At 37.4% G+C, this 14,832-nt stretch overlaps 1 protein-coding gene across 1 annotated transcript in view; it reads right to left on the reverse strand.

Moving 5' to 3' along the window:
- Window positions 1-574: 574 nt before the first annotated feature.
- Window positions 575-14,832, reverse strand: part of LOC142339746 (uncharacterized) — a 34,857-nt gene continuing 20,599 nt past the window's right edge. Inside the window, exons 3-4 of the mRNA XM_075389999.1 lie at window positions 14,181-14,469; window positions 575-760 (exon numbers count right to left, since the gene is read on the reverse strand). Of these exons, the coding sequence (XP_075246114.1) occupies window positions 698-760; window positions 14,181-14,469 (352 nt within the window). The 3' untranslated portion in view covers window positions 575-697. The remainder of the gene's footprint in view (window positions 761-14,180; window positions 14,470-14,832) is intronic.

Consider the following 14,832-nt stretch of genomic DNA (forward strand, 5'->3'; position numbering starts at 1 on the left):
TATTGTTACTGAGTCTCCATGAAGACTGGTCCTATATTTTCTCTAGGGAAGTGCCAATTAATTTATTTGGTGTAGGTTCTATTTGACGCTTAGTTGAGTTTTTGTAAAGTAGAATTTTTGATGTAATTAATATTTGTTGTTGTCGGATTTTTACGTCTGTCTTGTCTCATAGTCTTAGTAAAGGCAGGTCTCAGCAGCCCGCAGGCATTGTTTGTTTTAACGAGTGATTTGAGTGAGAATCAATTTTTATATTCATACACTCATTATTTTTTTTGAAACTTTCTCCAGCTTGTGAGCTGGGTTGCACCGGACCCCCTGCCTGGAACCAGGTTCACCTGGACCTCTTTTAGGTAGCGGACGTCTTCCTGGGTACAATTCTAACAGTTGACTTGAATTTGTTCGAGGCTAAAAGTCGGGAATTGGTCTTTTATTCTTTTCTGATATTTTTCACACTGAACGGAAACTTTTCCTAATTTCATCTGGACTGGTTCGTCTACGAAGCCATAGATAGTTCTAAATATGGCCTTTGGTGCCCATAAAACAATCCATGAAATCGAAAGAAGCATGAACGCCTTCGTTAGCGTAGCATCTCGTGAGTTCACATTCGATGTTGACTGAACTCGATTCCTCAAAGTTCGAGTTATTATAATGTAGAGTATAAGGTTCAACATCATTACAGGTAGGACTAGAATTCCCCTCAGAATGGGTTTAAAGATTTCTTCGAATTTCCAAAACAGACAGTTGCTGCATTTGTAGTCATCTATTGGGTCGGTTAGTATCTAGCCCGGTCAATTTTTAGTAATATTTTTCTGAGTTTCCGTAATTTTTTTAGGTCATTTTTTATGAAAATTTTGTATGCAAAACGGAAATCTGCTCATTATTACCGGGCGAGAGGACTTTGCAAGAATCTCGAATTATTAATTTATCATTTTTATTTGTGAGCAAAAGAAATGTCTACTTTAAAATTTTATAATTCGAAGTCTATCGATGATAAGCATTTGAGGTACAAAAATGCTCGTACCTACTTTCAATTTTTATTTTTAATTCTTTTTTTAAAAAAAACGCATTTAATTTTACTAGTGTAAACATAAACGCATAACTTGAGTTAGTATTTTGAGAAATTCAAATATCGAGTTCCTACACTTTACCCTCTTGACGGCAAAATTTTTTGTATCCTTCAATAGAGAAGCATTCGTAAATGTAGAATATATAATGTTGCAAATCAATCAAATGACCAAGTAAAATCAAAGATACTTATAAAGACATGAAAGCGCTTGATACAAACAAATTTTTGTTAATTAAATTGCGTTTTAAAGCAGCACAAGCTAGAAGTAATTATAGTTTATCAATGCAACTAATCGAATGCTAAGTAACAATGAACAAAAGAAACTTCGACTAGTCAAAAAGATCTATTCAAAGCTAATAGACAAAAAAGACGACCCCTTTGTTAAGAAACGGCAAAAAGTCTAAGTAGGGCTAATTACACTTACGGTCACGAAATCCGGGTAGCCTCAATAGCGACGACTCTTGGGTTTTGGTTCCTTAGGTTTATTCAAGGCACCCACGACAAGCATAGAGTGAGCCTCGTTATCCTTGCGCGTTTCAAACCAAGTATAAATTGCGCCATTTTTGCACCCCCGGCTATTGCCCGCATAGTAACCCCAAATCCCATTGTCTGCATCGTACTCAATAATATGCACTCCCATGATCTTAGCCAGAGCAAACAAGTCGATAGTTTGGATACCGCGTTCTTTCAGGCTCTGATTAAGATCTATACAAGGAAAGTAGTAACTGTCGTACCACTTCTTAAGGTAACTCTCCCGAGCTACCTCCAACGCGACAACGAGTGCTTCAGAATTACTGATTGCCCTGTAAGTCGTGTACTAATGCAGGCAAAGAAACAATTATAACGGTTAATCGCGAAATCTCTCACGTCGATCAGTTCCTTCGGCAGATCTATTGAAGGAGCATCTCTGACATTAAAAGGAAGCTTCTCCTTAGGCTCCAAACCTAATGCCCCACAAATTGTTATCCGCTTCTTCTCACTTATTTGCACCATTCGCATACCCTCGATAGTAACAAGACGCCGATAGGCGCATACAGTACAAAACGAAGTAAGAGAGCGGCATATATCCCGCAACTTGTAAATGTCGTAACGTTCAGCGGTGAAGCCTTCTAATGCTTTTCCTTCACCATGATGGTCAAGAATTACATCGTGAATATGTTTTAAAGTTTCCCATGCCGCTGAGGCAGAAACAACAGTTCTTCCGTTCTTTCGAAGAACGCCATCAGAAAAATGATAGCGTTTCGACTTACGAACGAAAGCGTTCCGGGATAAATTGTCGATACACGTATTAGGAAGGGTCTTATTAAGATGGTATTCGAAAATTTGATTGTATTCAATTGGGTCCATGGATAAACGAAAAGGAACCAAATGAATAATGAAAAGAAGACAATGTTCAGATAAAAAGAAAAGAATAAAGTTTGGTATACAAAAAGTGAATCAAAAACGAGCTGCTTTAAAAGTGTGGTATAAAGAATGATAGCAAAGCAGAATGAATGAGAACTAGTATCGAGTTTGATAAATTTGACTAAGAACTTAGAGAATTTTTCAAAAAATACAGAATTAACCGAATTCGCTCAGCACCCCCCGTTTCCGAGGAGAAAGTCCAATCGGCATGAAAATCTGGGAGCGGATAGAAATGATGATTTCAATAGGACCTTATCAGGGAGTATTTTTCGATATGAGAGTTCGAACCCGAGCTATTGGCGCCCAAATTGAGTTAGGTCGAAGTAGGAGGAAGTCATACTTTGCGTCACTGTTATCTCTTAGAAATCACAGGACTTGCAACCCTAAGTACCCTAATTACAAATGAAACATAAAACAGGCTTAAATCGTCTTTCACGGGTCACTATCCCAAGAAAACTGGGAAAACGCTTAACTCATGAAACTTCTAAACTATTCATTGAAAATTAACCAAAATTGGGATGAGAGCCCGAGGCAGTATGTCCTTCTGATAGGAGTAGGTTTTAAATCCCAGAATGGTGTTAATAAACGTTTTTTCCATGAAAAACCTGAGAACACGGAAGTTATTAAGTTTTAATTGTTATGTCGGCAAATTGTACTTTCTAAATAGCACATACAGTTTATATTGGATAGCAAAGTTAAATGAGGATAGTTCGCAGACTCTTTCTACACCATGTATTGCGCTATAGCGAAATTTGGGAAACAAAATGAGGAAACACTATGGCTCCTGAAACAACGAAAAAATGTCCAATATTGTATGAACGAACGAATTTAGAATATTATGGACCAAAAGATGGAATTTATAGCCGAAGTCAACCCCCACTCCCTATGTCGACATAAATTTCGGATTACTCAGATTTCACAAATGAACTCTTCCATGGGTATTTTCAAGCATGCAGAAGATAACGAACAATGAAAAAAAAGACTCTAAATTACCCACCCCATTCTGAAATGGACAGGCGAGATTTCAGGAGGGCATTCATGTCGAAATTAGGGTCCAGGCGGAAATTTAGACTACTGTTCGAAATAATTTACGGGTTGACATTTTAAACAGTTTTAAAGATAGACAAAGGGCAACTATAGATGTTTTTGTTTTGATAAAAGTATATAATTGACGTTTGGCCCAATGAGAAATATGTCGCCATTTAACCCAACTAGAAAATGTCTGTTAGCAGAAAGATGATTATCATTTTTGAAACGGAATGGTTGGTACATTGGAACGGAATACTTCGGAATATTCCGGAGAAGTTGGGAAAAGTTCTTAAACGTACGGGTTAAATTGCGACATGCGCAAATATTTCGTTGTTCTAAAAATCATTTAATCTTGCAAATGGTGATCGTAGCATGACGACCTTGATTATTTGTGTGCTCTATCAGATTACTTTTGCTGAATTTGGTATATGGTAGGGGAGTATTTTCGAACATTGGTTTTTAATTGGTTCAAAAGTCAGGTAATTCGTTTCTTCAGTAGGGAGGAGCTAATATTATGCAAAGAATTTGACGTTTGGTATTTAGTAGGCGGATTGGTATTTGCGTGAACGAATTTGCATAACTCGTGATATAGGTAGGGGTAGTGCAGCGTGACTTGTTTCGTTGACCAATGAGAGTTGAGTTCATATTCGGAAGAGCGTTCCAAAAGAGCAAAAGTAAAGAAATCAATGCAGCTAGCAATCAACCATCCCCCAAAAAGAGCGAGTAGTAGAACAAAGAGGTGTAATGACAGTAGTTCACACAGGTAACGATTTCTAATGCCACGTGGCAGAAGGCGTTGCATCTATGTTATTGAGAGTAGAAAGCGAAAACCGCGAGGTCAGAAAACGAAGAGAGAAGATACAGAACAGTTGGTTCTAGATAGAGAAGAAAAATTTAAAAGTAAGTTTGAGCTTGATTAGTTTTTGTCAAGACCAGTTGGACTGTGAGACAATTTGCAATCAACAAATTTGACTTTTAGATTTTGTTAAGACGGAAACGCAGATTTTGAGATAACTTTAAAAATAGGACTGAAAAAGTTAGAAACACTTTTCAGAAACGGAAAACACTTTTCAGAAGCTGGGAATTGATTTGATGAAAGTTCATTTTAGAAGTGTGCACCCATTATTTAGTGTAAATATTTTTTGAGTTTATGTATCTACATTTTCGATTGATTAATTAATTGCAATTGAGAACATTTCTTGCCGGTTATTGTTACTTTGGCTTGATTACTTATTTTCGACTGGTAATTTATTTAATCAACGGAACTTTTGAACGGCGGCCGAGAGCAACTGAGGACAAAAGACATCAGTTTCAGCAAATAGACGACCCACCGAATAAACCTTTTGAAATCGATAGAGTTTTGGGCGCTAGCCAGTCCTCAGCTAGAAGCCTTCTAACGACAAAATACAAAATTCTACAGTGGCGCTCCTGGGTGGGCATTCTGTTTGCACAAAACTGAAAACGGCGGTGACGATCAAGCTGGAGGAGCATACCCGTGAGAGTACAATTACAGAAGACGTGTCCTCCAGAAGCTGGCATAGACCGACCGTACTATTCGCCTCTTTGCAGATCACTACTTTCAATCGACAAGACACAGGGACAGAATTGCCAACAGTAAGTAGGAGCGATAGGTTGAGAGAACTGCTTCGAAAAAGAAAAGAAGAGGAACGCAAGCGATTGGCAGCAGAGGTTGAAGCCTCAAAGGAGCATTCAGAGTAGAGTGCAATATTTTGGAAAACCATGGCAGGATTCGGGTTTATAAAACCTTTCCCTTCTCCTGGATACGAAGTTTGGGAGAATTGGCGTGAGTATTACTTGGAACTTTGCGAAGTGTTCATGTGGACAGAGGAAGAAGTCAAGAGATATCTGCCATCGAAGTTGTGTGGTTGGGCTCTTGAAATTTTAAATTACATGCCACATGAATTTTGGAAATCCGATCAAAAACATCGTACTTGGACTCTCCAGGAAACTTTGTATTTCTTTGACTTGAGCTTGTCCAATTTTCCAACGATGTATAAAGATGCTTTTAATAGATACTTGATAGAAAAGAAGGAATACGAGGAAACGGTTTTACAGTGTGAAAATGACAGACCAGTCTTTCAAAGTGAAGTTGTTGACAGAAAAAAGCTAGAGAGCAAAGAAGTGACCCGCAATTTAGAAACGAAAGTAGAAACAGTTTTAGCTGATGTTATTGACAAATCTGATATGACCAAAAAACCAGCGAAGGCTTCTTCGAACAAACATTGCCCTGCCATAAAAACTGCTGGGTTTGGAGCAGTGCGTGATGAGAAGACAAAGGTCAGAGACGGAAGACAAAGGAGCTCTCCAAGGTGGACTGACAGTTTGTCCGTTGTGGAGACTACTGCTGATTCAAACTACATTGGTGGCAGTCGAAACTGTGATTCTAACGGAGAAATAGAAGATCAGAAAGAAAACGCAGTTGATGACAACAGACAAAATGAAAACGAGGACTCGAGTATTGGAGGCAGCGGTGATACTATACAGGGAGGGGAAACTGTTTTTGGAACTTCGCGTCAGCAGCTAGTGCCTGCAACTTTGAAAATACTCGAGAACGCCGATGCAGAAATTGCGGTGGTTGATGAATCAGTGACTGACGATGTTTTTGAAAACTTGACTGCTGAAAATTTAGTGATGTCCAACGCTACCGTTGATGTCCAAGATGAAAGTGCTGTTGGTTCGCGTGATGTGGCTTCTGGCTTAGTTCATATGAAGATGGAAGAGCCAGACTACTCCGAACGGGAGAAGTGGCTGAAAAAGGCAAAACGAAATAACTGCAGGTAGAATCCAGGAGTCCGGTTTGGATATCGGTGAACAGGATTGGCCATTGGGAAACGAATGCAAGAAAAACAGACCGTTAAACTCTGAGTCTAAATTTCTACACTCTTCAAGTAACGGAATTTGTTCTCAAAGAGCGAACAAGTTGTGCAAAGCGCAATTGAGCAGTCACTGATGGTGGGGCAAAGCAAAGTTTCGTCTGCAGAAGAAATCAATTTCGGAGAAAGTTCAAACAGCGAGTTGGAGTGTGAAGTGTTGCACATCCAGAAGGTGAAGTTCCATGACGATAAGTTGCTGTCACATTCAGAGGCATGTGATCTGGATCTGAAATTGCCGAATGATGGAGAAACTGCTTGTGCATTTGACATTGGAAAGGATGTAGTGGCAAAACACTTGGAAAATTCTTATCCGAAGCAATATAATAAACGGGAGCAGTCCTCGGATTTCGAAGTCAAGAAAGCAAAAAGTATTGATCGAAATCAGTTGTCGATGTGCTTATCCGGTCGAGAAGAGATAGTACATTATAGGAGGGAGTTGTCGTGTAGTTCTTCTACAAACTTGTTGAGAGCAAGTGACGATCACAGAAGTGCGGAATTGGACTACCCTGAGTTGTGCAAGCTGTTATTTGGAAAACAAAGGGTCAGTCGGAGGGAGAAATGGAACAAACTGAAATTGGAGTGTCAGTCGAACAGGGTGGTGTGGCGCAAAAGAAAGAAAAGTTTGAAGAATGAGACTGGAGGTGGACATCCCTTCAAGCATCGGAGGAACAAAGAAGAGTTGAGCAAAGATGCAGAACTTCGGTGGTAATGTTAGTTTGAAACTACTACCAATGTTTTAACGGATTTTTTTTTAATTTAGCTGTATATAGATCAAAGAGCCATACATTCAACAATTTTTCATTTTTGACACTCTATTGTTCTCTCTTGCGCTTAATTTTGCTGTATATACATCAAAGGAGCTATGATTACTGTAGTTTTACGCTTTTAGTGCTGTTATATTATATTATTTATATACTGAAACAACTCCTGGCCGTTGTAACACAAAGCAAAACAAAAAAGGAGGGAGTTAGGAAGACTAGGAACGAAGAAAATGGTTAGAAGGAGTTTAAGATTTTTTTAAAAAAAAGTTGCAAATGATCGCAATTGAGGATACCGGGAGCAAAAACCAGCGGCCTATTACAATTAGTAATTTTGCAAAGGGGTTGTTTAGAAGCCACTAATACTTACAAAAAAGGAACTGTACTTCTTTTATCAGACTATAAGCATTGAGACACTGAAATTTTTACATATTCGAAAAACAGTTTTTCGGGAGAAAAACGATGATAGAAAGGGGGGGGTGTAGAATATATAACTTTGCAAATCAATCAAATGACCAAGTAAAATCAAAGATATTTATAAAGACATGAAAGCGCTTGATACAAACAATTTTTTGTTAATTAAATTGCGTTTTAAAGCAGCACAAGCTAGAAGTAATTATAGTTTATCAATGCAACTAATCGAATGCTAAGTAACAATGAACAAAAGAAACTTCGACTAGTCAAAAAGATCTATTCAATGCTAATAGACAAAAAAGACGACCCCTTTGTTAAGAAACCGCAAAAAGTCTAAGTAGGGCTAATTACACTTACGGTCACGAAATCCGGGTAGCCTCAATAGCGACGACTCCTGGGTTTTGGTTCCTTAGGTTTATTCAAGGCACCCACGACAAGCATAGAGTGAGCCTCGTTATCCTTGCGCGTTTCAAACCAAGTATAAATTGCGCCATTTTTGCACCCCCGGCTATTGCCCGCATAGTAACCCCAAATCCCATTGTCTGCATCGTACTCAATAATATGCACTCCCATGATCTTAGCCAGAGCAAACAAGTCGATAGTTTGGATACCGCGTTCTTTCAGGCTCTGATTAAGATCTATACGCGGAAAGTAGTAACTGTCGTACCACTTCTTAAGGTAACTCTCCCGAGCTACCTCCAATGCGACAACGAGTGCTTCAGAATTATTGATTGCCCTGTAAGTCGTGTACTAATGCAGGCAAAGAAACAGTTATAACGGTTAGTCGCGAAATCTCTCACGTCGATCAGTTCCTTCGGCAGATCTATTGAAGGAGCATCTCTGACATTAAAAGGAAGCTTCTCCTTAGGCTCCAAACCTAATGCCCCACAAATTGTTATCCGATTCTTCTCACTTATTTGCACCATTCGCTTACCCTCGATAGTAACAAGACGCCGATAGGCGCATACAGTACAAAACGAAGTAAGAGAGCGGCATATATCACGCAACTTGTAAATGTCGTAACGTTCAGCGGTGAAACCTTCTAATGCTTTTCCTTCACCATGATGGTCAAGAATTACATCGTGAACATGTTTTAAAGTTTCCCATGCCGCTGAGGCAGAAAAAACAGTTCTTCCGTTCTTTCGAAGAACGCCATCAGAAAAATGATAGCGTTTCGACTTACGAACGAAAGCGTTCCGGGATAAATTGTCGATACACGTATTAGGAATGGTCTTATTAAGATGGTATTCGAAAATTTGATTGTATTCAATTGGGTCCTTGGATAAACGAAAAGGAACCAAATGAATAATGAAAAGAAAACAATGTTCAGATAAAAAGAAAAGAATAAAGTTTGGTATACAAAAAGTGAATCAAAAACGAGCTGCTTGAAAAGTGTGGTATAAAGAATGATAGCAAAGCAGAATGAATGAGAACTAGTATCGAGTTTGATAAATTTGACTAAGAACTTAGAGAATTTTTCAAAAAATACAGAATTAACCGAATTCGCTCAGCACCCCCCGTTTCCGAGGAGAAAGTCCAATCGGCATGAAAATCTGGGAGCGGATAGAAATGATGATTTCAATAGGACCTTATCAGGGGGTATTTTTCGATATGAGAGTTCGAACCCGAGCTATTAGCGCCCAAAGTGAGTTAGGTCGAAGTAGGAGGAAGTCATACTTTGCGTCACTGTTATCTCTTAGAAATCACAGGACTTGCAACCCTAAGTACCCTAATTACAAATGAAACATAAAACAGGCTTAAATCGTCTTTCACGGGTCACTATCCCAGGAAAACTGGGAAAACGCTTGACTCATGAAACTTTTAAACTATTCATTGAAAATTAACCAAAATCGGGATGACAGCCCGAGGCAGTATGTCCTTCTGATAGGAGTAGGTTTTAAATCCCAGAATGCTGTTAATAAACGTTTTTTCCATGAAAAACCTGAGAACACGGAAGTTATTAAGTTTTAATAGTTATGTCGGCAAATTGTACTTTCTAAATAGCACATACAGTTTATATTGGATAGCAAAGTTCAATGAGGATAGTTTGCAGACTCTTTCTACACCATGTATTGCGCTATAGCGAAATTTGGGAAACAATATGAGGAAACACTATGGCTCCTGAAACAACGAAAAAATGTCCAATATTGTATGAACGAACGAATTTAGAATATTATGGACTAAAAGATGGAACTTATAGCCTAAGTCAACCCCCACTCCCTATGTCGACATAAATTTCGGATTACTCAGATTTCACAAATGAACTCTTCCATGGGTATTTTCAAGCATGCAGAAGATAACGAACAATGAAAAAAAAACTCTAAATTACCCACCCCTTTCTGAAATGGACAGGCGAGACTTCAGGAGGGCATTCAAGTCGAAATTAGGGTCCAGGCGGAAATTTAGACTACTGTTCGAAATAATTTACGGGTTGACATTTTAAACAGTTTTAAAGATAGACAAAGGGCAACTATAGATGTTTTTGTTTTGATAAAAGTATATAATTGACGTTTGGCCCAATGAGAAATATGTTGCCACTTAACCCAACTAGAAAATGTCTGTTAGCAGAAAGATGATTATCATTTTTGAAACGGAATGGTTGGTACATTGGAGCGGAATACTTCGGAATATTCCGGAGAAGTTGGGAAAAGTTCTTAAACGTACGGGTTAAATTGCGACATGCGCAAATATTTCGTTGTTCTAAAAATCATTTAATCTTGCAAATGGTGATCGTAGCATGACGACCTTGATTTTTGTGTGCTCTATCAGATTACTTTTGCTGAATTTGGTATATGGTAGGGGAGTATTTTCGAACATTGGTTTTTAATTGGTTCAAAAGTCAGGTAATTCGTTTCTTCAGTAGGGAGGAGCTAATATTATGCAAAGAATTTGACGTTTGGTATTTAGTAGGCGGATTGGTATTTGCGTGAACGAATTTGCATAACTCGTGATATAGGTAGGGGTAGTGCAGCGTGACTTGTTTCGTTGACCAATGAGAGTTGAGTTCATATTCGGAAGAGCGTTCCAAAAGAGCAAAAGTAAAGAAATCAATGCAGCTAGCAATCAACCATCCCCCAAAAAGAGCGAGTAGTAGAACAAAGAGGTGTAATGACAGTAGTTCACACAGGTAACGATTTCTAATGCCACGTGGCAGAAGGCGTTGCATCTAAGTTATTGAGAGTAGAAAGCGAAAACCGCGAGGTGAGAAAACGAAGAGAGAGGATACAGAACAGTTGGTTCTAGATAGAGAAGAAAAATTAAAAAGTAAGTTTGAGCTTGATTAGTTTTTGTCAAGACGAGTTGGACTGTGAGACAATTTGCAATCAACAAATTTGACTTTTAGATTTTGTTAAGACGGAAACGCAGGTTTTGAGATAACTTTAAAAATAGGACTGAAATAGTTAGGAACACTTTTCAGAAACGGAAAATACTTTTCAGAAGCTGGGAATTGATTTGATGAAGGTTCATTTTAGAAGTGTGCACCCATTATTTAGTGTAAATATTTTTTGAGTTTATGTATCCACATTTTCGATTGATTAATTAATTGCAGTTGAGAACATTTCTTGCCGGTTATTGTTACTTTGGCTTAATTACTTATTTTCGACTGTTAATTTAATTAATCAACGGAACTTTTGAACGGCGGCCGAGAGCAACTGAGGACAAAAGACATCAGTTTCAGCAAATAGACGACCCACCGAATAAACCTTTTGAAATCGATAGAGTTTTGGGCGCTAGCCAGTCCTCAGCTAGAAGCCTTCTAACGACAAAATACAAAATTCTACAGTAAACTGCCGCGAAAAAGAGCACTATCGTGGATCATATACCTTTTGGATTGTTCTTAATGCGTCGTAACAAAATTGTATTCAGTTTTGTTACACTAAAATGTTGCTTCATAAAATCATTGTTTTACACAAATCCTTCTATTGATTAAATCGAATGATTAAAAGAATAATTAATAATTTCTTTAAATGATCATCAATGATTCAGTTTTTTTTCGACTGTCTTTTTTGTTTTCGGCCATATATTTAAGTTTTGCAACCATTGATCAAAACAATTTTTATTCAAAAGAATGTTAATAAACCCTTAAAATTTGAAAATATCTGATTGTTCAAACTGTCTTCTATAAGCTCCGAAGGTGTCCCTAATTTTAAAGACCCAATTGGCAAACCTAATATTACTAAAAACTGTAATCTGAGTAGTTGCAAAAAGGCTGCTTGTGTTGTTTTCCTCTATTTTTTTTACTTCTCTGCAATTAATCATTAACTGGATTTTAATTTAATTTGTTCTAATTGTGTTCTAATTGTTCTAATTGCTCTAAATTGTTCAATTTCCTGAACCATGGTTGTGAGTTACAGTTTGGACAACATTAACTGTAAGCTGTCATGATTTTTTGTAGGAACCGTGAACTTCCATTTCTAAAGCAAACTAGAGCTAGTTCTTACAGTTAATGTTTTCTTAATACGTTTAAAGCTATAAAATCAAAACACGGATAGTAAATAGTCCTGGCGTATTCGACTAATAGTATTTGATCGAGGTCTCATTCTTTAAAAATCTGTGACGTCGTGGATTGAAAATTTATTCCTTTCTTAGCTACATTACTTTACTTCAGTTGTCTTTTCATTAAAAAAAAACATTCAAATTAAATTGAAATGTTAGCCTAGAACGATCACTTATAGTTTTTTTTCCACAATAATTTAAAAATACGTGCAATAGCGCAGGAAAAAAATTGTTCACTTTTTTACTGCTGAGAAACCAATCATTAAAATTTTAAAATAATTTATTTTAATCGCAGGATCAAATTGCAGTTCATTGCGTCTTTCGTACAAAAGTGACAGCTTGTCTTTTGCTCTTCTGGAAGCAATTTATTGTCGCAAAAGTCTCAATTTGTTTCATTAAAAAAGGTGAGTATTTGGTCCCGAATGTTGCCCAGGCCTATATACAGACTTATGAAGAGACAATGCGCGATCAAAATGTATTATGAAAAGACGATACTTGACTCATTTCAGCCATGAAAAGATGTTAGCTGGACTTTAAGTCACGTTTGACTTCAGCTCGACTCACATTTCTCATAAAGGACTTTAACTGGACCCCAATTTTTCTCAAAGGACTTTAGTTCGACTAAAACTTTTACAAAAGACTTAAACTCGACCAAAAGTTAGAGCTGAACTTAAGCTCGACCCAATGTTTGCAAAAAAGACTTTAGTTAGACTCAAAAAAATTTTTTTCGTGGTCCAGCTTAAGTCTTTTCATAATCCAATACAGTCGAGCAAGGTCTCCCTCATGGGTCCACCATTTTTCTTTTCATAGCCAACAAAGTTGAATGAAAGTCTTTTCATGGGTCCATCTATTGTCTTTTCGTAAGTCTGTTGTTTTTGCCTCTAAAGTTTTACGTGCAAAAACTTCGCTCAATTTTGCTTGTAATGCAGTCAGCACGTATGCTAGTTCACTTTTTTTACGATCTTCAAGAGCCACAAATCCCTCGAAAACGTGCTTGTTTTTGAAAAAAAGATAGTTCATAATTTTGAAAGGGAATACAAACTTAATAACGTCACTTTTTTGTCATGGCTAATGGGAACAAGACAGTCATACTAAGGCTATCTGGTTTCATTCAACCAAGTAATGTAGTAACATACTCCAATTTCCATAATGCTTTATCTTAAGAGTTGACGAAATTAAAATTTTTAGCAGTTTTTCAACTGTTTCTTAAGTTGAACTGCTCTGGTGCAAAGCTGTTCAGTCTTGTTCTGGTGCTGCTTCTGTATGTACAGAAGCAGAAAAAAAACTAAAAATTCCGAATCGGCAAAAGCAGACTTATGAAAAGACTAATGGTGGACCCATGAAAAGACCTTGCTCGACTCCAATTGGTTATGAAAAGGAAAAGAGTCTAGCTGGACCCAAGAAAAGACCTTAGCTGAACTTTTCCTAGATGCTGTAACGTGTAATTATAGTCAATATTGGCCCCCTACTGGATAATTTTAAGTAATTTGATTAGACGAGGTCTAGACCTGGGTGGTTTTTGAGATAATAATAATGAAACTAATATTGTTTGATTTTGGTGGAAAATAACAAAAATGCAAGAAAACTATGGGGACATTCAGCGTTGATTTTGCATTTCCAATCATTGCATAATTGAAGCAAAGAATTGTAGTAAATCTTAATTTAAAATATGGAAAGAATTTCATGACGCATACATCGCCAAAAAGGAATGCGCTCATTTTTGGTTTGAGAACATGATACTTATAATTTTTAATACAATATCGGCAATAGGAACATTTCAATAGGTTTGCGCCTAAGCAACCCGGGTCGAATTTTTCTGCCCAAAATGATGTAAGAGTGAGGCTGCAATGGGAGGAATTATTAGGAAAATGCAGCTCAAAACTCTTACGTCTTTTTGGGCTGCATTAGGCTTTCAACGGGGGAAAAATGGTGTAAGAGTGAGGGGGTAAAAGACAAATTAACCTCTCACTCTTACACCATTTTACACCCTTTGGCAGCCCAGCTCTTACATCATTCAACCCCCTCTGAACAAATTACTCAGGATTTTAGGGAGGACATTGGACCAGGGAAGTGAGAAAAAAATGCCATTAAGTATTGACATGAAAATTGATCGAGCACATTTTTCTCCACTATTAGCAGGTCGGCCAGTCTGAAAATTGGTGCCAAAACTGTCAAAAATGTCACTGACAAGTAGAACAGTATTTTATTCCTTTCAGACAGAATCTCTTTCGCTTTTGCAGCGTGAACAACTATGATATAGCGTTCAAATGTCATTGAGAGAACAATAAATGGGGTGGCGTAGAGAAATCCGAGGTAAATCTGGCGACAGATGTATGAAAGTCGAGCATCCATTTTGATAATGAAGTGTAGATTATCGTAGAACCAGAAAACAAAATCTGGTGCATTGCTGAAACCAAACAGATATAATTTGGTCTGACGAAAGACGACTTATAAGTAAGGAAAAAAAATTAATGTCTTTTTGTTGTCTTGTCATAGTCATTTTGGAGAATAGCAAGGCTGGTTGAAGTTATAGCGAACCAAATTGAAGAAAACACCACGGTAAATTTTGCAAATAAACCCACTTAGTAGCTGTCTTTTTCTAAAATACCGAGCTGGTTTTTTATCAACTTCAGGATAGCTATAAGAAGACAAAAAGAAAAATACAACGTTCTTTCATCAAAAATGGTTACATTAATCAGGGGTAAATTAAGTCTTAATCACTTAATAACTTTTGTAGTTACTGCTGTTATTTTTAGTAGCAATTCGCTTA

The sequence above is a fragment of the Convolutriloba macropyga genome, chromosome 5 (assembly GCF_964194025.1).
Source record: "Convolutriloba macropyga chromosome 5, txConMacr16.3, whole genome shotgun sequence".
Lineage (NCBI taxonomy): Eukaryota > Metazoa > Xenacoelomorpha > Acoela > Convolutidae > Convolutriloba > Convolutriloba macropyga.